A 23,946-nucleotide genomic window follows, 5' to 3' on the forward strand; every position below is an offset into this window, starting at 1 on the left:
CATTAGTAGATGACCCACTCTACCTCCTGAGGCCCAGCCACCCCAAAAGTCTGCACTTTACGAGTGCCCATCCAGTTCTTTAAGTCTTTATAATGTTAGATGCTTCATTGCCGAGCGGTCTAATGAGAAAGACCTAGCCAGTTCTGGATTCCTTAGACAGTGACAATGGTTGATATGTTTATCTGGTCATTTCCATGGGGCAGCATCTTATTAAACTCTTTACTGAAAAAGGATATGAAGCACAGTAATAGAATCAAGATAATTCCATACAGTATAAAAGACAACAAACCTCCAATATCACAAGGTAAACAGTTCAACACACAACTTCAACAGTCTATATCAAATGGAAATGCTAGAGAGAATCAGGCCTGGAAATAACTGAGGTCTAATACCACGAGAAGAGAGACAGAAAATAAACCGACAATATGGAATTGTGGTTAATTGTCGCATTATGCCTGATAAAAATCCAAGATACTAAATAAACTTATGGCGCATATATATATATATATATATATATATATATATATATATAAACATATATACATATATATATATACACACATACACATACACATACATATATATATATATATATATATATCCCTTTAAGGTGTAATCCATTACAAGTGTCTTTAAGATAATAAAGGTATCATGAGCAAAGGATACGAACATATGTGACCAATAACCAAAGAAACTATTTGCCTCTTCTCTCCAGGTCAAACTTCGGCCATGAAATTTTATACTTCACAGCAACCACATGTCAGTGGTGCACCTGGAAATTTGGGCAAAACAAAAAAAGGACTTTCATAAGGAATCTAACATCATAAAACAATTGTCAGTGGCACCGACCCGATTCACAGACAGCTAGCAGACGTGCAGGCCGGTACAAAACATGGAAACTACTGGGGGAAGTTGTCACAGGAAACAGTGTGGCACAGACACTTCCCATCACACGCATAAACACGTGTACTATAATGACACCAACACACACACACACACACACACACACACACACACACGCACATGCAGATACGGTTATAGCTTATATCCTGACAAGTAACAGTGACAAAAGACAAGAAAGTGGAGGAAAAATACACTGAAACGCACAAATGAGCACGTACACACACAACAAACTGCTTTTATAAGAAGTTTCCTGGATACCAGAACACATAAATAAAAGGAAGTGGAACAGGTCATTTGATATGAGGCTCCAGAACCATCAATATCCCTCTGATCAAACACACTGATCAATATTATGAGCTGTTGCCTGGATACAGTTGGATGAGCGCGGGGTGAGAATATACAGACGGGGAATCATCCTTTTGGCACACAGTCAGTGGCATGGAGACACACGTACACACTGACGCTCACACATTGGATACTATTCTAGCTTTAGTATTTGACATGGGTGACATTTTTCTGTTTTTAGGAGTTTTGGTACAAACATACACTCCACGGCCAGTATGTATGAAGAATATCTTGTCCCAGAGTGTAAACACATAGCTCTCATAGGGTAAAATGAAAGTAGAAAGAAGTCACATCTGAATTGAATAGAGATTGTAATGCTATGGGAGAAAAACTTTCCTAGGAGTTATAAATATAGATTCCAATGGACAATGAATTGCCATCTGCTGCCCCACTTAGAAAGAGATTGAAACAGTGTTATAGTCAAGAACACCGGATAGTGCCGGCACCCCATGTACAGAGGCATTGCCCCGCTGCAGCGGCCGTGGGTTCGAATCCGGTTCGCGGCCCTTTGCTGCATGTCGGTCCCTATTCTCTCTCTCTGTCTGTCTGTCTCCCCATTTCACTCTCTGTCCTGTCATTAAAGGCAAAAAGCCCACAAAAATAATCTTAAAAAAAACAAGACCACCTAAACTGAGACTAAGGGCCTGTCCCAATACCCCCCCTTAGCCCTACCCCTACATTTGTGCGTTCCCGTGAGGGGTAGGGGTGTCCCAATTCCTTTTTGCGTGTAGGGGTAGGGGGCATAACGAGGGGTAGTGGGTATGAAACTAGCCTTTCGGAGTGAGGGATTTCAGATGCTGACTTGCCAGCGAGGGGTAGACGTCGCCATGGCTACCACCGAACAAGAGACAGGGAAAAAATTCATACATAGCTAATGTTATCGTCGTCAGGTTGCTTGTTAGCTAGCTAGCTAGCTAAATTGTCGGATTTTTCACATTACGATAACACGGCAGCTAGTATAACTATGCTGCCTGATAATGTTAGCTAGTTAGCTAGCTAGCTGGCTAGCAGAAGTCCCCTGTCGTCTGTCGTTCATCAAACGAAGCATGATGAATACAGCAAACACGATAGGTAGGATGAGCTCAACCAGAAACTCCATTGTAGATGCTGGCTGGAAATGTAGATGGCTTGCAGCTTCCTGTTTAAAATAGTTACGTATGCGTGAACGTAACCGACGCGGTGACGTAGCGAGTGGTGTCCCAATTCCTAGGGAAAGATTTCAACCCCTACCCCTTGTTGCTTCATTTCAAGGGCCAAGGGGTAGTGGGCAATGGCTCGGGGCAGGGCCAAGGGTTAAGGGGTAGTGGACAAGGGGGGTTTTGGGATGGGGCCTAAGTCATGACCACCATCACAGTGTATCAAGACTGAGACAAGACCAAGGCCAGACCAGTGGGAGTCCAACACTGCATGACAACTCCTCAAATTGATCTGACAGATCCACATTTCTGCAAATACACCCACAGAAAACAAATAAAGATTCCCCTTTATTCACCTCTTTTATCGCCATACTGTATATAAGTTGGTATGTATAAATGTACCATGAGGAATGTCTTCATAAAATAGTCAAAAGGCATCGCAGAGGGGAATTTTATGTGTGGAAATTTTCCTTTGTTTTCGTCTGCTCATAGAAAACACAAAGGAGTTGAAATCAATGTAACCATTGTTATTCAACAGTCCTTTTTTTGCACAGGCAATTTAATGATATCCCCGCAGTTATGGCCATTCTTGAAATAAAAACAAGAGTCTTCTTTGTTTGAGACAGAGACAAGACCAGGTAAAAATGCGGTCGAGTCCGAGACGAGAGCGAGACCTTCAGAAAGTGGTCCAAGACCATACACACTTTAAAGTACCGTCTTACAAGTACCTTCCTTTACAATGCTGTAATATGAACACACATCAGCAACAGTAAATTATTATTTCGTATGATTTGTCCATTTACTGCTAAGATCCTTTTACAGATGCAGGAAGGGAGTTTAAAGAACCATTGTTTGGCCTGCACAGGGGACCTCATTATCTGCGCACAAATATCTCTCTGCAGCAGTAACATCCAGTATGTGTCACACCACCGCCAAAAGGAAATATTTCTGCTCATGTTTTTCCTTTACACACTTGATTCTGTTTACTTTGAGTAAAAATATGTTTTTGTGAGTTTATAAGAAAAAAAAAGTTGCCTTCTGGGATTCAGGCCACATCCCTGAAGGACAGGTTTACAGACTGTGAGCCACCCACAGACACGTCTGTCATTCCATGTAATCTCGACCTTATCACGGTTGCATCTCACCAAAAATTACCAGAGGATTTGCCTGAGATCTTACTGGATTAAAGATTCCCGTTCTCAGTCTTCACGAAAACTACAAATTCCATGATGTCATGAGTTTCTCTCATTTCCAACAGCTCTCACACAACACCAATAAAGTGACGGCAAAATATCTCGGGGGATTTTGCACATTAAAAAAATGTCTGACACTGCACAGTGCAGATATGGTATTCTGTCAGTGTTCCCCTTTAAGCAGCTTCAATAAATAAATGTGTGGCAACACAGCTCCCGATGACGTGTGTTCTGCATTTGGCTGCTCTTCAGTATCCAAACACCTGACATCACTGTGCACTGTCTTTTTTTACGTTAGTGATCTCGCTCCTCTCCAAGCCTGAGGCAACTACGAAAAAATGCCTTCCTGAGAATTAACTTAATTTGTCTAATTACTTCCAAGTACTTTTGACATCTCAGTTAAGTGAAGCCTCTTTTCTAACTTGCTTTCCTAAAATGTGCTGCGAGAACACCAGGACAGGCTGTTCAAATGTCTTTTTTTTTTTTTTTGTCTTTCACATATATTTCAAGGTAGAATATTTGAAATGCGTACAGCCCACTCACTCTGTCACTCTCTGTCTCTTTCACATGTGGGCACACACACATCTACTTCTATTGTTCGGCCTTCTACTTCTATTGCAACACCTTTTGCTGCTCTCCCTAGTTTTCCTGCTGTCCTCTCCCCTCTTCATCCTCCCAATCTCTCACGTAACATGTTCCTGCATTCATTTAAAACATCAAGACTCTATTATCCCTCTAAATTGAAATGAATTTCTCATGAATCGCAGCTTCTCCTTAGATCTGATCACAGACAGACAAACTAGAGCTTGAGATAAATTATATTTCTGTGGAAATCTCTGATCACATTCCTTGTGTTTAGTTTTCTTTCTCCCGTTTCCTGAATGAACAAGCGTACATATTTAAGGCTTAGCTGTTCCCTCTGATCACACATGAGGCAAACATAAAGTGATAAACCATATCAGTGTTATTGCAACAAAGATTTGGCTGTTTGTTTTGTTTTGGGTTCAGGAGGATCTCCAGGAACTGTTGCTTAACACACACACACACACACACACACACACACACACACACAGCGTTACATGGCTCATTTCCAGGTACTAGGGTTGTGTAAGTTCCCTTGCCTTACCAGTCTCTGTGTTCACTCAGCAGCTCTGGCTTGCCAGCTGGCCTCTGTCACTATATATTTGTGTTTCATAAAACGCACTTGTTTCATATGTATAGTTGTATGCACAGACATGAAACAAAAAATGCACACAGTCGAAGGTAAATTATGCAGATTGTGTTTCTCACTTCTTTACACAGAAACTGAATTAGACAAATTAATCAAATCCACTCAGAGAAGGCCACAAAACTATCTGGAAATGGTGCAACAGCTCCCCTCGCTGGTGAATCAGCGGAATTGTAAATCGTTGGCTACATACAGTATATGTTTGTCATGAAATCCACTCTAATGCACATAATCACAATTAAAATATGAAACGTTTAAGCCAGCAACGTTTCTGTGTGGCAATTACATCTTGTGTGATATCTAGCAAATTTGATGTGTTACTGTATTTCCTTTTAACAACCTGCCACAACCTGATGGTTGACATTGACACACATTGACTTATGTCCTTTAAAAATAGCCTAAACAAATCTCAAAGTGGAGATGAAGCACTTAACAACAAAAATCAAAGAGTGCTGTGTGTACAGCAGAGATGGAAATGGTTTTAAACATCCAGTGTGTAGGATTTAGCAGCATCTAATGGCAGAAACTGTATAATAATAATTATAGCTACACTCACTGGCCACTTTATTAGGTACACCTGTTCAACTGCTCATTAACTCAAATAGCTAATTAGCCAATCACATGGCAGGAACTCAATGCATTTAGGCATGTAGACATGGTCAAGATGACCTGCTGAAGTTCAAACCCAGCATCAGAATGAGGAGGAAAAGTGATTTAAGTGACTTTGAACGTGGCATGGTTGTTGAGTATTTCAGAAACTGCTGATCTACTGGGATTTTCACACACAACCATCTCTAGGGTTTACAGAGGATGGTCTGAACAAGAGAAAATATCCAGTGAGCAGCAGTTCTCTGGGTGAAAATGGTGGTGGTGTAATGGTGTGGGGGATATTTTCTTGGCACACTTTGGGCCCCTTAGTACCAATTGAGCATGGTTTAAACACCACAGCCTACCTGAGTATTGTTGCTGACCGTGTCCATCCCTTTATGACCACAGTGTACCCATCTTCTGATGGCTACTTCCAGCAGGATAACGCACCATGTCACAAAGCTCAAATCATCTCAAACTGGTTTCTTGAACATGACAATGAGTTCACTGTACTCCAATGGCCTCTACAGTCACCAGATCTCAATCCAATAGAGCACCTTTGGGATGTGGTGGAACAGGAGATTCACATCATGGATGTGCAGCTGACAAATCTGCATAAATTTTACTCGAGCAAATGTGTGTGGGTGGACAGGATGATATATAAAATACATAATATAGGCTACAAAATGAATTGCATTAAATGTCAAACCAAGGACACCTGTAAATGAACCAACATCAGGCCATGGAGCTCTTACTGTATGTCCAAATTGACAATTATGTTGCTTGCCTGAACACACTGCGAAACGCGCACGCAATGCTACCGTGCGCAGAAGGCTAGTTGATGTCGTCAGTTACATCCATAAAGCCATGTGCTGTTGCACTCACCTGTCTGAATCTGAACAGCATCCTTGTGTGTCGCGAAGTCCTCCTCAGTCTGCTCCAGCATTAGGTCCAACTTCTTTTCTTGATCTTTGCAAGACAGGCTCTAAAACAGTCCACTCAGCCTCTGTGTCCCACTGCCGTCCTCAAAGTTTCCGAACAGTTTGAGCTGAGAGACGCGCTGCAGTTACATCATTGATTGTTGTCACAAACAGCAGAAGGCCCTCACACAGCTCACTGAGGGTAAAAGTTCACAAGCAAAGTTGCAAATGTTGAAATCAAGCTGGAGGATCCACCAGAAGCACGCACCTGTTGGTCGTGTAGGTGTGTCTGGTAGCACTTGGCGTCACTTAGCGTGCTCGCTGGTTGGCGCATTAAGTCAGAGGTTAATTAGGCCCAAACAGGCGCCACCTTATTTATTTATTCATTAATATTTTTATTTAATTATGCCAAGGTACAAGATACAATAAAGCAAACTGTAACCTATAATGTGATCCATAATTACAATGCATGACTTTGCATTATTGTATAGTTCACAAGAGGTACTGAAAATAAAATTACTGATTTTAGAGTTAGCCAATGCCAGAAAGTAGGCCTACAACCACCTACACACACAAATATTTTATTTATTTATTTATTTTTTTACAGTAACTTACCATAGTAAATGTAATTTATTACCTCCACCCCTGTACCTACAGAGTCAGCATTGCCTCTGACACAGGCTCATTAGAGCACAGTAGCAGCCATTTTATGATTATTATACATCAAAAGCAATCCTGTGACGTATCTGGGTCAATATGTTCAAGCGATAGTTATAATGCTGATTGTAATTACACTTTGAATCCAGCAGAGGGCAGCAGAATGAAGCAAATAGTACCAAGATCCCAGTGTGATCATACAGGATGTAAAGACTCTGTTGCTCTTCTGTCTCACCCAGGGGTCAGCAACCTTTACCATCAAAAGAGCCATTTTGGGCCAAAAATAAGAAAAAACAAAATCTCTGTGGAGCCGCAAAACATAGATGAGGATTTAATTGAAGGTAAAACAGCCCATCGTGTCTACAATAGCTTATACTGATAGTCTAAATGAGCATTACATTTATGTTTTACCACAAGGTGGCTACTCTGCAGGGCACTATTTATGATTATTTGGTACTTTAACTTTGCAGAGCTGGCAATTAATGCAAATAGATCCGTTCATGCACTGCTAAATTCTCTATTTTATTCTGAGACTTTTGCTTTTTTGAATTTGGCATCCATAGCTAACCAGCTAGGAAGACTCATGACTTGCTTTCGAGGTTCAGCAAAATTTCATGGAAAAGTTGTCAGACAGTAGATGTATTGTGCACAGTTTAGTTGCTGGAAAGCTAAAACATTTTTTATAGAGGCCTCACATTGAATTTTTTACACTGACATATAAAAATCAAAATGTTAAAAAAAGAACATTATTCATTTCCATTACTCATTTTCTTGCCAAAGCCACAGGGAGCCACAGGAGAGGGGTTACAGAGCCACATGCGGCTCCTACACCTGGTCTCACCTAAAACTGATTTCACTAATGTTGTCAATCGGTGTTTCAATTCTTCCCAAAGATGTTGAAAGGACATGAGGTCATGACTCTGTACAGCGCAGTGAAGGCCTTTCCCAAACTCTTGCCCCAAAGTTGGAAGCACACTATTGCCTAAAAAATCAAGACACAGCAACTTAATTTCTGAAGCACCTTTCAACAATAAGGAAATACAAAGTGCTTTACATGAGACACAAACGCATTAAGACAAGATATGAAAGATACATAAGGCAACTATAAAGGGGCAATATAAAAACACATAAATGATTTAAAAAGAATAGAATAAAACGGAATATACGAGTAACTAAAACAGAAAGAAACAGATATTATATGAGCTATCACTGTATGTTGTATCATTAAGAGGATATTTTCCCAAAGCAAAAGTACAGAAATATGGGACTTTATCCAGACATTTCTGGCCGAATCGTGTCCCCCAGCTCGTCTGTCGTAGGGTAGATTTCAGGTGTACACACAAATACAGCTGATCCTTTTTTTGCCACTTTCCTGTTAACAGATTTCTTAACCCTCCCTCCATCACTATCTCACACACTGAGTCATTGTCTCCCTTCCCATGGCTACACCTTCTGCAGACATTTGTCACTGTTATCTTGTTTTCAAACCTCCTACGTCCTCCTCTCTTGCTCTCCTTCACTCCGGCTTTCTAATTGAATCCACAGGAGTGAATTCCAGTGGGCAGGGAAGGGAGGAGGTGATGTCAGAGGTCAAAGGTTGGGTTATGACCTCTGGCCTGTGAGTAGAACCCTACCGTGCGGTGTGTCTGTGTGTGTGTGTGTGCGCGTATGAGTGTGTGCATTAAACAGAAACAGGAGAGTCATAGTTGTTATGTATTTATGCATAACTAAACATTCCAGCACAGTCACTCTGGTTATCATGTCTATTCATGAGGTGGCTGCGATGCCTCTATGTTCATGGTTTGCTATAACGTGCTATACGTCTTTTTAAAGATCTATATCGTCTGTGTTTTCCTTTCCAGACAAAAATCAATTTTTAAAACCTTAAAACAGATTTCAGGAAGAAACTGTATTTGTTTCTGTCAAAAACAAAAAGTGAATCCAATTTTTCGGAGCACAGTGTCTCAAAATAGATCTAAGAGCAGGGGAAAAGTTGCTGCTATGATGTCACATAATACTTACAGTTACACCAACTGTAATTTGCTAAAACGTCACTGTCTGCAAAACTCTCTTCCCAAATCCCAAGCCCTCTCTGCGAATCTCGAACCCTCTCTGTAAGCACAAACACACACAAATGCACACACAGGCGAATGGGGCAGGGGGGTACATTGTGAAAGAAGGAAGGTGGTGAGGAGGGAGGGAGAGGGGGAGGGGGTGAAGAAAGGGGAGAAAAAGAGGAGCAGATGTTCATCAGGTCTACAGACCCCTCCTCCCCTCTCCTTAATATTTCAATGGCAATAGTAGCCTCTTATCTGAAGAAGCCTGCGGGGCTGTGGAGGAATGACTTCACTTAATCATGAGAGTTTCAATAGGCTGAGTGTGCAAGTATGGAAGCGTACGTGCGTCGGCCTCTGTCACACACACACACACACACACACACACACACACACACACCAAACGGTGTTGTAACACAATCGCTTCACTGTGTAAATGTCTGCAGACTTACACACACACAAACCTTTGGATATACTTCCTGTTCTTTCTGTTCATGGAAATACACTGAAATGTATTTGCACCCTGTAGTCAGTCGTTTCCACGGCGCAGTGTCACCTCTGTAAATCTCCTCTAATGTCAAACAGATGTTGAATCAACAAATGTTTTCCTAATGACTTAGTTGATTATTTCACTGCGGGAAGATTATGTGACAAAGCAAGGAAATGCGTCCCATGACACATCTTGACGCATCTGGTTGATCGATCCAAAATCTGTAGATAATAAACCTTGTTGCAGATCCAGTCTTAACGAAAGCATCTCTTCCCCCTGATTCCTTCCTAATGCCTTCCTCTCATCTCCACTGTTTCTTCTAAATAGCCCCCCAATCCTGTGCCCTTCATCCCTCTCCTCACCCCCATCTCCTTTCTCCTAACAAGCCCTTCTATCCCACCCATTCACTGCCCTCTGTTATTTCCACTGTGTGTGTGTGTGTGTGTGTACGGGGGTAGACTCGCAGAGGGCGGGCCATTAGTTTGTTAGTTGGTTCTGCAGCTCATTGAGCTCATTGTGCTCCAAAGGCCCTCTAGCCCAGCTGGACTCAACAAGAAGCAAGAACTCTCTTTCAATCCCCTCTCCTCCTTTCTCCTCCCTTCTCCCCTCCCCCTTTTCTCCAGAAACCCCCCCTCTCCCCCTCTCCCCTCCCAGTAATCCCCAACTCACCCAAAAGGGATTTGTTTATAGAAGAAAACTCCACTAGCCGATCAAATAGCTTGTTTATAGATAACACTTGTTTACTTAACCAAATTACCAGAAGGGCCAGCTTACCTCAAGGCACTCGTGTTGTTGACATCTTGCTAATGGCTTGTTGTTCACAGTGGTGGTCTTTAACTCTGGGTAAAAAAAACAAACACGCAGAGCGCCAACCTCTTAAGACAATGAATTAATTAGGACAGTGTCTCGTGTGTTTCGTTAGCACCCAAAGGTCAGTCGCAATATAATTAGGCCTTGTTCACACTTAGTATTAAATGCACTTTGGGTGAAAACAGGCAGCTTTTAATATGGGAGTCAACAGCCAGAATGCAAACTGGGATCCTGGAAATGTATCCACATATGTGGAGTGTCATGGTGGCCTGGTGGTTAAGATAGGGTTCACAGTTACATTAACAGTCAAGGACCTTTGCTGCATGTCATTCATCAGCCTGGGACGTCAGACACTTGGGCAGCACCAGCAATGTAGTTTAAATAACGTTAGGATGCTTTCACACCTGCCCTGTTTGGTTCAGTTCAGTCGAACTCAAGATCATTTGGCCCCTAAGTGCAGTTCGTTTGGCCAGGTGTGAACACAGCTATTGCACTCAGGTGTGCACCAAAACAACCAGACCCAGACCTTCTTTAAGAGGTGGTCTTGGTCCAGTTACAAATGAACTCTGGTGTGGTTCATTTGTGGTGAGAACATGTTCCAACCTCGATCTGAACCAACTGCAGTCACATTGGGTTAAACACACATGAGCATGTTACAGTCCTGGAGGATTATTAATGTGCACCTCCTCCTGTACTGCCTTAATATGCACATTCAGCACAACTAATGCATCAAAACATTGTTTTCTAGTTGGAGCTGCGCCTCGTTTTCAAACTGTATGGTTTGACTAAAATGAACAATGACAGCAATATAGTCCACGATGACCAGCGCTAAAATCAGCCTGCGTAGTTGTCCCTCCATTGTGACATTAGAAAGTGTCACATTTATCTTGCAAGTGTACTCTTCTTCAACGTTTTGTTTACTTCCTGGATTTTTCCCGCATGGAAATTCTGACCAATCAAGAGCAGCTTTCTCACACAAGACATTTTATCTGGTCCGCTTGTAAATGCTGCTGTGAGAACACAAACCAACTCTAGGCAATTATGCAACTTTCTCACAAAATTAGTCCCTGATTCAGACCAAAGCATGAGAGCACCCTTAAAGTCTGCTCTGGATTTTGACCCAGACTTAAACTCAAGGGAGTTGTGTTCGAAAACAACAAACAACATCGGTTGCAGTGTTTGTGCCACTCAAAGCCAGATGTTTTGTAGCAACACACCGCTGCCTTTTCAGTTGCTTTTGTGCCACACAGTTTTTTCGGCAAGATTCACAACCTCACCATAACCAAGTCGTATTGTTGCCTAAACCTAACCACCAACCCCTTTTTACAGCTTCTGCATCAAAGTACAAAGCAAATACTGCCCCCGGTGTCATATTAGAAATGCTGGGGCTTCTGCACAAGTGGCAAATATGACAAGTCGGGATGAGATCACGTTGCATTCCTTCCCTGTCTCCAATCATTTCTTGTCAACTCTCTAACAACCACCTTTGAAGGCAAAAATACTTTAAAAATTGATCCGCAGTGCAGTTGGGGATGCAAAATGCAATAAACAGCTGTTTTCCAATGATAATGATAAAATGTAATGAGGATGTCAACTCTCAAATGTCACTCAAGATGCATTCGAGGTGAGACCTATACTCAATCTTAATTAGATCTCGATATGATGTATCCGATACCCTGTCTCAACTTTGCATTATGCAACTGAGACACTAGTTCCGGAGGAAGACACTAGAAATTAATAGAAAGGTAGCTTTGTTTTGATTTTGATAGAAACAGCAGAGAGTGACTGGACAGAAAAGAAAAGGAGGGATGATTGGAAGATACAACTCTGCGATGTCATGTTCACAGGACACCAAGATACCTCTTAGTCCGCTTTAACCTCAGATACGTGAGGAACGACACTGAAACAGCTTCATACACAAATCAGGCAAGTCACAACACAGCTGGCTAAGACAACCTTCAGGCTGTAAGAGTGGTCCTGTATACCATTACATCATCACAATACTGGGGGGATGAGGGTTGGGGGGTGTTGAGACCCTCTGTCAAACACACACAAGCATGCATACACACACAAACACACACACTTAATGGTGACCACTTGGCTGGACCAAAACAAAGCTTTTCGGCAGGCTTTGTTCTCAGCTGAGCTCATCTTTCTGAAGGGACTCAGAGCTGTGTGCTGCTTTCAAGAACTTTTTCTCATAATGGGAGCCCAGCATTTCAAAACTTTTATTTATGTACACCTTTCTGACCATTTTTCTTTCAGGAAGCTCTTGTGAGGACTGTTCACGCTTTCAGCCAACTAACCTTTGAGACTATTTCCCCTTCTTGTTTTTAGAAATATTGTCATCTTTAATTTAAGCTACTTAGTATTTTTATTCCAACCATATGTGCTTACACTCTTAGTTTAAGCAGCAGTGCCCAGGTGGGAATCAAAGCACTGTATCACTGAAGTGTACAGAACAAACCCAAAGCTGTTTCTTTCCCCGAACTGTTTGCCAACTTGTCAGGCTACTGGGCATGCTGTTGCAATCCTCTTTACAATCCCAGAGGTGTGACAACTTCACTCCTGGCAGACCTGTGTGTGTGTGTGTGGGTGTGTGTGCTTTTGGAATTCTGTCTCTGTGGGGACCAAATGTCTCACCAGTGATGGCTGGAGGATTTAGGGTTTTAAGTTGGGTTGCGATTAGTCTGAGGTTTGAGTTCAGGGAAATTACATATTAATTTGACATTTTTGTTGCAAAGCTCGAGGAACAAGTCTGTGTTTGTACGTGTGAGCAGTACTGTTGGATATTATCCCGGCTCTGCTCTGCAGTGGAATTTTTCACACATCTACCTTTACCTTTGAAATCTAAGACTTCCCTCCTCCTTGTCTTGTCTCATAGGACTAGGTTGTCTCCATACCATGTGTTCAGTCCTCCTGTTTAGTGCATGTGGTCCTTTTTTTTTGTCCTCACAGTAGCCTTTCTTTCTAGTGTTTGTCTGCTTTCTGTTTCTTGTGGCTCCCTTTGTTTTATAACCTTCCTTCAGTTTAACTATTACCAGTGGCACCTCCTCTGTCCCCTCTGATATAAACTATATGGCTTCACATAAACTTTAAGAGTCACTATCTGGCTTAAAATTATTTGAAAAAAAGCTATGAGTTATGCTTCAACTCAAGAAGGAGTCTTATGATCATCTTCCATCGGCCAGCAGACATTATCATAAGGTATCAGGATTATGGCTAAACAATTCCATAGCACATTGCCGTAAGTAGTCAAGCCATATTGCCTTGAATTTGTTAAGAAAACTTTGTTTTTCTCACATGCCTCCACAGAAAACAGCAATTGATTTATTCAACTCAGTGTCTTCATTTAAAACACCCCTCAAAACATACTTTTACATCTGTTGCGTGTCTAGTTTCTATCCTTCTTGTAGCAATTTTATTATTTATTTATTTTCATCACACACTGATGTATCTGGTCTATCTTATCTTGATGGTGTTTACTATTATATTTGTCTCATAAAGCACTTTGTAACTGTGTTTTGAAAAGTGCTATAGAAATTTAGTTTATTATTATTGATTGATTGGAGACCACGTTTAACAACAGCAACACTAAATGCTAAAAAACCCTTAGTGCTAGAGTTTCACTCTCAGTTCAGTTTTAAATAGCATGATTTTAGCAAATTTGCATGTGTTTTGGAAGTACTGAATGTACGACTGCATAAATGAGACTGCATGAGCTGTGTGAGAGTTTGTAAACTGATGTTTTGACAGCCTTTAGTTTAGCTGTTGTTAAACACTGTCCCCAGTCAATCAATAAATCTGTATATTCACTATTTTCTGTGGAGGCATGAGAGAAAACCCAACTTTTATTCAGGAATTTAAGGTAAAATGACTAATTGATATACAATGGTCAGTGTTAGGAAGGTTACTTACAGATTACAAGTTACCCTGCTTAAAATATGGTAAGTAATGTAACTATTTCATTACTTCATTAAAGCAAAATAACTTATTACATTTGATTTCTTTTCTTGTGAATATTTTAAAGTGGGCAATAAAGCTGAAAAATGCTATGACAAAAGCGTGACATGCAGCAACAAAATCAATGTATAATGTACATATAAACTCTTTACCGAAAAAAAAAAAATATAGTCGAATGTATGCCCTCTGTAATCGCCAACATTTCAATTAGCAACTGTAATTACATATTTTATCTCAGTAACTGTAACTGATCACAGTTACATTTATTTTGTAATTTAATTACTGTAACTAGTTACTTCCCAACACTGAAAATGGTCATAGCAAAGATGTTATCAGACAAGGCAACATTTCAGGTGTGTCAGTGAGTAGCCGACCTGCACTTCTCAGCAAAGTGCATAACAGAGGAAACATTGGCTGCGACCTGGTGACATGTATAGATTGATTTCATGTCAACAGTTTTTATTTTCCCCCACCTTACATTTATATTATAGTATACAGATAGGCTGTATTTGACAAAGATCATACACCTGTGTTTAGCCATGTTACTTACTGTAAAACTTCAATTAGTAGCCCGGGTTATTATTTGGTTAAATCACTGAACTCAACAGGCTCATATCTGGGACAGGCCTTTACTTCATTTTACACAAAACTGTTACTCAGCAAAGTTAGGACATATGATCAAGTTGTTTCTTTGAACTAGTCTTAATATTACTTGTATAAAGAAATAGCTTTGAATAACATATCCATTACAAATCACTATCACTACAAATGACTTTTTATCCTCTTAACACAATACTCACAACTTTTTTATGAAAACCCCTTTTGATTCTTTTGATCGGTGGACCCTTACAGACTAAAGCAATATGAACATTTCACTGGGTAATCGAGGAACAGACACATATTCTGACTCTATGACAGCTTCAGAGGTAGGGAGTCACCACTTGTTTTTTCGTCATGCTGGTAAATCCGAATGAATTACGGTCTTCTCTGGTGCTCATGGTGTCGATAAAATTAACTGAACGATTGACTTGTGGAGAATCGAACCAAGCTAACGATGTGTAGCATATCCATGTTGACAAAAGTTTGAATATTTATATTCGTATGCACGATCTAAACAACGTTAGCTCAAGCGTGTAGCCGATAACCTGATTTTATACATCCAAAGAACTGCTTGGCAACCAGACCAGGTCTCATTTAAAAAACAGTGCATCGGATCCAAACTAGAAATGTACGTACAGACAAAAGCCAAAAATGGCGTGCGCCAATATAATATTAAACAATTTCTGCAATCAGGCTTCCACCTCACCATCTGCGTCGCCAATTTCCTGTCTCTGAAATGTTTGTAAGCGTGGGTCAAAGTTTCTACCATCAAGTCTGCTTTTAGAGATCACAACTTTTGCGTTGTGGGAAATGGCGCACACTACTTTCAGGCCTCGTTTTGTGCGTACGCAATGTTTATAAATGAGACCCTTGGTGTCTAATTTAGATAGGCCTTTATTTGCCAAAATGTGTAGCTGCACTAGGCTAGTAAAAGGGACTGGGCTTTAAATTGAAGTTTTATGGTACCTGTTAACATGTATTCTTTATTTGCTCAAGCTGAGACTACAGTATTTCAAACATAATGGTATATAAGCTGACTTGAGCATGTGCAATCTATATTTCAAGGTCATATAAGTATTAGCCAATAAATTGATGTGCATTTTGTCACTTGAATCATGAAGCTAATTTTACAGCTGCAAAAAGTTTGATTCACACAATGAAACCATGCTGCTTTTTGTATTTTAGGAATTAAAAACAGGTCATATAAAAGTATTTCTCATGGATCTGTGTACCCTGATGCAGTGGGTGTGTGTGTGTGTGTGTGTGTGTGTGTGTGTGTGTGTGTGTGCTGTGTCTGGTGAAAACAACTTTGGGCTGACTGACAGAGCCGTGGGAGTGGCTAACAGCAGTATCAGGTTTTAAATCCACACGTGGTCGAGGTCTTGGGCTTGTTTAGCACCGCGTACACAGCGAGAAACTCCTACCCATGCCAGCGAGTTGCCTCACGTTTATCACTGCGGGGGCAGACGGGATCGGACCAAACTTTTGAGAGCTCAGCAACATGCCATCTTTCCCCATGTACGAGTTTGCGGACCTGGAGGAGATGATGTGCAAGGTAAAGGCGCAGAGAAAGTTGAGCGGAGCAGAAGTTGGCTAACAGCAGGTCACGGGGGGGTAACGTTAGCTAGCTAGCTACACGGCTAACTTTACGCTGTTTGCTGTGTTCGTCTTTTCAAGTGTTGTTTAGCGGACTGTTGTTGACTTGAATTCACAGTTTGATTAACTTTTAAGTCGTGTCTTTATGTAGCTGTTGGTTGTTACGTTACCTGAAAGTTAGCTTGAAGTTAAGGCTAACTTGTCACAAAGTGGGAGCAGTTGTTGAAGTTGGTGTCATCGTAACAACGTAACTGACTTTCAATTAACGTTAGCTAGCACGTTAATTGTAGATAATGTAAGCTAACGTCAGTATTAACATGTATTTAAAGGGTTTAGAGGCAACACGGTGAAACAAACTTGAACTTTTTATACTTACAGTCACAAAAAGTCGCCAGTTAAAGTTGTCAAGCTGGGTTGGTAGCATGTAGAGATATTTAATTGACTGGATGCCAGTAAGTAAGCAACACTACTCTCAGAAATACGAAGGTTTTCCTGTACTTGCTGCGTAGCAACATCCTATACCTAAAGGATGCTAGTGTGTGTAGGATGCCAGGTTAAACCTTTGTGGTCTTGTAAGTGTGCATTTAAAAAGGCAGGCAAGATTGTTGATGGATTATCACACTGTTTATGTGAGAAATGTGGTCGACTGTCACCCTCCAAGATCATCCAACAACTTTGAAAGCAGTGTAAGGTGTTTATTTATTTATTATTCAACAAGAGGATGCATTTGAACATAGTTTGAATACAGAGTATGGGACTGATGTGTTGCACAGAGAGTTTATAGGTATTGCAGATTCTCAACTCTTGTCCCTAGTGGGGCTTTTGCATGTAGACCTGAGAGGCACAATATTACACATAAACCACAATCCACACACACTACAATACACATGCCACCGTACATATACCACAATACAACCATCACAATTAATCCTATGCTACACCTACTATGGGCATACCACTGTAGGCATATGACAATACATATATTAAAGTGCACATACTACAATACACTAAAATCATTTTGAGTTAAGCATGTTGTTGTGGCCAAACTATCAATAACAAACCTATAATCAGTTATTTAAATGAGCATAACTGGCTTTAATCTACTACTTTATAGTTCGAATACTACTTCAGAATGCATTTTTATCTATGTCTGAATATTAATGTGTACTCTAACTTTCTGTCTTGTAGCTGTGTATATAAGACAAAATGTCCCTGCAAGGCCCTGTAAGGAATTTTGTATTAGACAGTTAAAGGTTAGACAGGAAAGTTAAAGGAATACTTAAACCACAAAAATGAGCATTTGTATATCAATTACTCATGCAGTGTTACCTTCATAAAGAAAACTGTTTTTCTTGCATGCTACCACCGAAAAAAGTGATCACATTGATTTATTAGAGACCATGTTTAACAACAGCAACACTACATCAAAACATCCATGTATACACTCACACACAGCTCGTGCAGTATTATACAAGTTTCATTTATGCAGTTGTTTGCTCAGTACTTCATGCATACTTTCATTCTCTAGACTGAAAGTGAAACTTATCTGTGCTCTTTCCAAAGCCAGACTCCAATTCTAAAGTTTGTAAATGTGGTTTTGATAGTTTTGCTGTTGTTAAACGTGGTCCAGTCAGTCGGTACATCAACCTGTGAGACAAACAGGTTTTTTTCATGATTTTAAGGTAACACAGCATGAGTAATTGATTTACAAATGGTCATTTGTGGATAAAGTATTCCTTCAAGATTGACAGATCAAAATTCAAACATAAGAGTGTGAGTCCATTGGACATACTGCTGACTGAAGTACCACGCAGCTAACTTTGTAGTGTCTGTATTGCGTATTGTATTGTATTGTATTGAATTGAACACTGGAAAATCCATTAATCAGTATGTTTACGTGACACTTGAAAAAAAAACGAATTATTGCCTTAATCCGACTATAACTGGACAACTGAAATGCATGTAAATGCGTTACTCCGACTAATATCAGAGTTCTCCAACGATTAAGACACCCAGATAATGTGATTGGAATTTGATTTTCTTTGGCATGTATATGCCGTAATCGGAGTTAAACTAGACAATGCATGTGCGCATGCTCCACACCCCCCGCGCTGGCGTATGACCCCGGGACTAGGGGTGTAACGGTACACAAAAATCGCGGTTCGGTACGTACCTCGGTACATAAGTCACGGTTTGGTTTTTTTCAGTACAGTAATGAAAAAAATAGACAGCTATTAAATATCTTTTACTTATTGGTAACCTTATTAAAACGTACCACCACAGCAGTTAACTCTTTTTACACAATTTTTGAATGAAACAAATATATATAAAATCCTGCTTTTTCACATTGTTTGAATGAAAATAGAAATATAAAAGTGAAAAATAAAATTCTGCTGTTTTTTTAACACATTTTTTGAATGAAAAATATAAATATAAATTTCTGCTTAAACAATTTTACTCAAATAAAATAAAAAGTATAGTGCAGCTGGTCAGCTTTAAAGCCTGCTCAGATTCAGTTTTACTAGGAACTTACTTAGCTTTCCCACTTTGTTAAAGTGCAGTAAACAAAACATGCTTCAATATCTAAAGTGCAGCTTAAACAACACTCCAATGGCGTTGGTTATTTAGCACGATCAGAATGGTCAGGGAAACGCTCTTTCTTTTTAAACGACGACGGTATCGTAGTTTGCACCAGATTGCTCTTTCTAGTCGTGCCAGTTAACATTCAAACTCGGGTAGTGTCGCTTTAGATGCGTTAGCATGTTAGAAGTACATACCCGACCGCTGTTCTGCAGTGTCGGCACACTGCTTTTGTTTCATCCACTTGTTTATTTCCATCTTCGTATTTTACCCTGAAACCAAAGTGTTCCCGAACGGAGGGCTTAAGGTTTGTGGGTGGGTCTTCATGTTTGTCAGGCTCACTTGCCATGTTGTCAAAATGCGAGAATGCGCTGCACAAAGTGAAGGCGGAGATTTACAGTTGGACTCGGTCCGTCACTCAATTATGTCCGTCGGGGAACTAGATATTTTAAATGGTTCGGCTCGCAAAAACGGAATTAAAATAAAACAATATAAAATAAAATAATGTCCTGCGCCCAATAATTCAGTACAGGGTCGTGCCGAACCGAAAGTCGTGTACCAAACGGTTCGACACAAATACACGTACCGTTACAGCCCTACCCGGAACAGACAAGACATGCTATTGTTGTAGCCCTCCAACAGCATACGGCGTTCTTGTCTGCCTCTCGAAATCACCATGACCACGAGGGATAGCGTGCACCTTATCTACACAATCAGTAACGCTTACATTATGTACGAGATGAACAAAGCTGTACGATTATCCATCTTGCTATTGTTCGAAAATGCCGGTCTGCCGCCTGACTCCAGTTGTTTATTATTAAGTGACGTAGTAGGTCAACCGGAAAGGGGGCCGTATTAACCCGCTGAAACGACGCATATCGCCACCTAGTGTTGAGGAGGAGGACACGTTCCCGTCAGTAATTCGATTTTCTCAGTTGCTTGTAAACTGGGACAAGGACAGAAGTCCGATTAGACGCCAAAATCGAATTTTGAGCATAGCTCGATTAAGCTGTGCATGTAAACGTACTGAATGTAATGCATCTGTAAACATGTTGGCTACTGAAGTAAATCTGAGGGGGAAAAATGTGTTTTACCTTTGCCACGTGTAACTGCTGTAGTGTTCAGTGAGGAAAAAATGAAAACAATTACACCCTTGTAACAGCTGATCACTTGCACAAATGTTCCTTCACTGTTCTATTTAAGGGAAATGTTAACACATGCTAATATAAAGAAAGTTAGAGTCATTAAAGGACGAAGAAAAATACCGCAGGGATTTTATAAACACATCACTTGATATGCTAATGTTGTCTTGTGTCTGTTGTTCTTACAGCAGCTACTGAATCTGGACCTGAGGGAGCAGAGCCGACTGCTACCACCCCAGAGTCTGGCAATGAGAACAACAGGTTGCATTGGTCAGACACGTAGCAACATGTCGTTTTCACTGTCATCCCTCTCCTGCCTCCCCACGGATCCTTCAGATGGTGCATTACTGACCTCCAGCCAATGGGGGCAGCAGTCAGAAAGCCCTCTGCCCTCCCAGCTTGCTAATTCCACCCAGTGGGGGAAGTCGGGCTTCCTCTCCCAGCGCTCCATCAGCATGGTGGAGACCAGCAGCACCACAGCAGTGAGTCTTGGCTGGCCCGGGACTGACGTAGCGCTCTCCCAAAATGACATCAGCCCCACCGCACTGAACACTAGCTCATCCTCATCGTCCTCTTCCTCATCACGCTATAAGACTGAACTGTGTCGATCTTTCACCGAGAGTGGCTTGTGCAAGTATGGTGGGAAGTGCCAGTTTGCCCACGGGACAGACGAGCTGCGGGATCTTAATAGACATCCGAAATACAAAACGGAGCCGTGCCGTACGTTTCACACCATCGGTTTCTGCCCCTATGGGATACGCTGCCACTTTGTCCACAACAACGAGGAAGAAAAGAAACACGCCACTCGTTCCTCCACGTCCTCTTCCTCCTCCGCAAGCATTCCCCAGCAGCCATCTTCCTCCTTCCGCTCGCACAGACCTCCCCTCGTCAGACAGAGCTTCAGTTTTGCAGGGTTCCCCTCTGCGCCCCAGCAAGCCCTTCAGCCTGCCCCTAATGCTCACCCTCGGCCTGCCACAGCCTCTTTCACACGTGCTCCATCGGCCTCTCCTCCCTCCTGCGCTGACATTACTGACCTCCTTTCTCATGCCTTCCTGGAGGTGGACTCTGCCTTCGAGGCCTCCCCTGCCCACCAGTACCAGCCCATCATGGGCCAGGCCACTGCAGGAGATCCCAGGTCTCCATTCCTTCCCTCCCCAGACTCCGGCTGTTCTCCATGTGGGCTGTCTCCGAATGCCTCCCCTTCCCTGCGGCTGAGTCCCAGTACTATTGGGGTGTTTTCAGGGCCACTTGGTGCCCGATCCCTGTCCTACACCTCTCTGTGCGACCAGGACCAGGATGGAAGCAGCTCTGCGAGCTCCCTCAGTGGCTCCGAATCCTGTGGCGGCATTAGCGACGTCAACGGCAGACGCCTGGCCGTATTCAGCCAGTTCTCTGTTCCTGAGGATTCTACAGGGTTCTGCCTTTAGGCCGCAGTGTGCTGCGAACACAAACATACATATTTGCATACACTCAGACACAAACATGCAGACCCAGCGTACTCTGACACACATTATATTCCGTACACACATATCCATGCTCAAGCACACACAATGCTCACACACAAGAACCCTATAAATGCACGCACCCCCTCACACACACACACACACACACACACACACACACACACACACACAGCACCTGGACTGACACCTCAGATGTTCCTTGCACCTGCGTGGCATCAAAGGAAACAAAGACTGACTCGAACGCACAGAGAGATCCGCCTTTTAGATTCATGTGGTTGAAATGTCACAGTCATATGTGTAAGGGAAGCGGCAGTGATGCTGAAACTGAAACGTGTGGCGCCACCAAAACAGAGTACATATCAAGACAGGAGTGAAATAGTGCCAGAAGTGGTCGATGCTTCACCAAAATAGTGTTTAAAAAATCGAATTGCGACAAAGATAGTGTGATCACAGTGTGATTGGCCACAGTGCCGCCTGTTGTTGTGTCCAACCACATTATTTCTGTTACACCTGAGTGATCTGAAGAACGTGATGAAGCCAAAGACATCTTTTGTAACTCAAAGGTTTTGATTATGGTGGCACAAACACACAATGTAGGAACTTGTTTTCCACTAATTGTACACAGTATTGTGCTTATAAGCTGGTGAAAGTATTTTTTTCCTCATAACTCTACAGTCTGAGGTAAATTATGACCTCAAACCTGAATGTTAAGTTTTTTTTAAAACAACTAAAGTGCCTGTTGCATTATTTGGCAGGTCATGTGTTAAAACAAGATTTGCTGGTTTGTTGGGAGAGATGTTTGGAGGGGTGTGAGTCTTTTTATTTAGTCAAGTAAGGTTGTGTGAGTTCAGGTCCCTCTTAAGTGTTCTTGAGTCTCACATGCATTATTGACAAACTGCCACCAGTTAAATGCCAAGCGACCAAATTTAACCTGCCCAATGGGAGGAGCGAGGGGGACTCGGTTTGAGATCAGTGAAAAAAGCCAAGTGGGTTCAATCATACTTAATCAAATCTCATGTTCATGACATATAACTAACTGTATGACTTGCCCACTGCAAAAAAAGAGGACATGGGAATTTTAGGGGCTTTGATAGGTGAAGTGTGCCAGCATAAATAGAAGGTATAAGAGAAACTCCATCAATGTTAAGACAAAAAAAACCCTGAGTTAAAGCAGGTCGTGTTTCATGCAAGTCCTGTTTTACCTCTGGTGTTCTTCCCAATCAATTGTGGTGCTAATATATGTATTTTAGATTATCTTAAACACAAACATTCCCAATAGTGGGATTCATTTCCTCCCTTGTCCACTGGCAGCACTGGTGATACATTTTCAAAATGAGTATTTATGTTTTTGTGGCTCGCCCCGCCAAATTCCATCTCTCCCGCAGTAATAATTCTTCCTGTTTCGCCTTTGTACTGTTACGAATGTGTAGTGTTCCTGGGCATGTGAACCGTGTGCCCAGGTCTGTTGCCTTACTGAGCTAGATCCAGCATTCTGTAGGGTTAGGGTATGTCTGCTTAGTGTTATAGAAATGTTACTCGGCAGTTATGTGTGTTTATGAAGTAGTTGGTTAGAGGAACAGACGCTGCGCTGTTACTGGTCTATTTAAAATTGCCTTTTCATCAACATGTTTGAGGCCTGTTTAGTGTTAAAGGTGATAATCTTTAGTACATTTCTTTAATTTATTTTAACGTATTTATAGAGAACTTTGAGTTGGTAATGCTTGTATCAAGTTTAATATATTTGGTTTCTTTTTGTTTTTTGCTGTTTTTGTACTTGAAATAAAGTGTTTTTGTTTTTGATTTTTTACCTCTCGGAGTTTCACTTAATCATTCGCAGGTAGAATTCATACAGGCTCAGAAACCTTGTGCTGAGATGCTGATGCAACAGTGTAGAAATTACAATGCTCGTGTTTCCTTCACCTTCCATCCTATTTTGTAGAACGCTGGCTGTATGGCAACAGTGTTCACACATTTGTGACGTTTTAGATGCAAGGTGCAGAGAGGAAGGAAGGAAGCGGGCAGGAAACCAGCAAACTGACATTTATGATTTTCATTGTAGATCACATTTCCCCAGTGGGCCTGTACTGTTGAGGTTAACTAAATATAGAGACAATGTCAGAAGTAAGAAGTAAAAGAATTTGCTTAACTCTGAAGTCGCTGTCTCGGATTAGACTGAGAGAAAAGACAGTAATGATTTCCTGGACAGCAACACAGAAACTGGACGACAAGGACAGTTAATTTATGTAGAGGGTTTTTAGTTTTGCTTTTTTATCGGGGG

General features: G+C 41.4%; 1 protein-coding gene and 1 long non-coding RNA gene across 3 annotated transcripts in view; one reads left to right on the forward strand and one right to left on the reverse strand.

The window, feature by feature from the left end:
- Nucleotides 1–6,491, reverse strand: part of LOC144462748 (uncharacterized) — a 143,641-nt gene extending 137,150 nt beyond the window's left edge. Inside the window, exon 1 of the long non-coding RNA XR_013490970.1 lies at nt 6,279–6,491. This is a non-coding gene — a long non-coding RNA (uncharacterized LOC144462748). The remainder of the gene's footprint in view (nt 1–6,278) is intronic.
- A 9,765-nt stretch (nt 6,492–16,256) lies between these two features.
- LOC117259294 (mRNA decay activator protein ZFP36) lies at nt 16,257–23,475 on the forward strand. 2 transcript variants are annotated; one of them, XM_033630549.2, is made up of 2 exons: nt 16,257–16,442; nt 20,397–23,475. In XM_033630549.2, the coding sequence occupies exons 1-2, from the start codon at nt 16,389–16,391 to the stop codon at nt 21,630–21,632; spliced, it is 1,290 nt and encodes a 429-aa protein (XP_033486440.2). In that variant the 5' UTR covers nt 16,257–16,388; the 3' UTR covers nt 21,633–23,475. The 2 variants fall into 2 exon arrangements, with proteins under 2 accessions (XP_033486440.2, XP_033486439.2); XM_033630548.2 differs by having other exon boundaries at nt 16,258–16,442; nt 20,394–23,475.
- The last annotated feature ends 471 nt before the right edge of the window (nt 23,476–23,946 follow it).

Source organism: Epinephelus lanceolatus, chromosome 4 (genome assembly GCF_041903045.1).
Source record: "Epinephelus lanceolatus isolate andai-2023 chromosome 4, ASM4190304v1, whole genome shotgun sequence".
Classification (NCBI taxonomy): Eukaryota; Metazoa; Chordata; class Actinopteri; order Perciformes; family Serranidae; genus Epinephelus; species Epinephelus lanceolatus.

Coding starts and splice junctions, on each gene's coding strand:
- LOC117259294 (XM_033630548.2), top strand. CDS start 16,389: ATGCCATCTTTCCCCATGTACGAGTTTGCGGACCTGGAGGAGATGATG. Junction 16,443..20,393: donor TGGAGGAGATGATGTGCAAG/GTAAAGGCGCAG, acceptor TTGTTCTTACAG/CAGCTACTGAATCTGGACCT.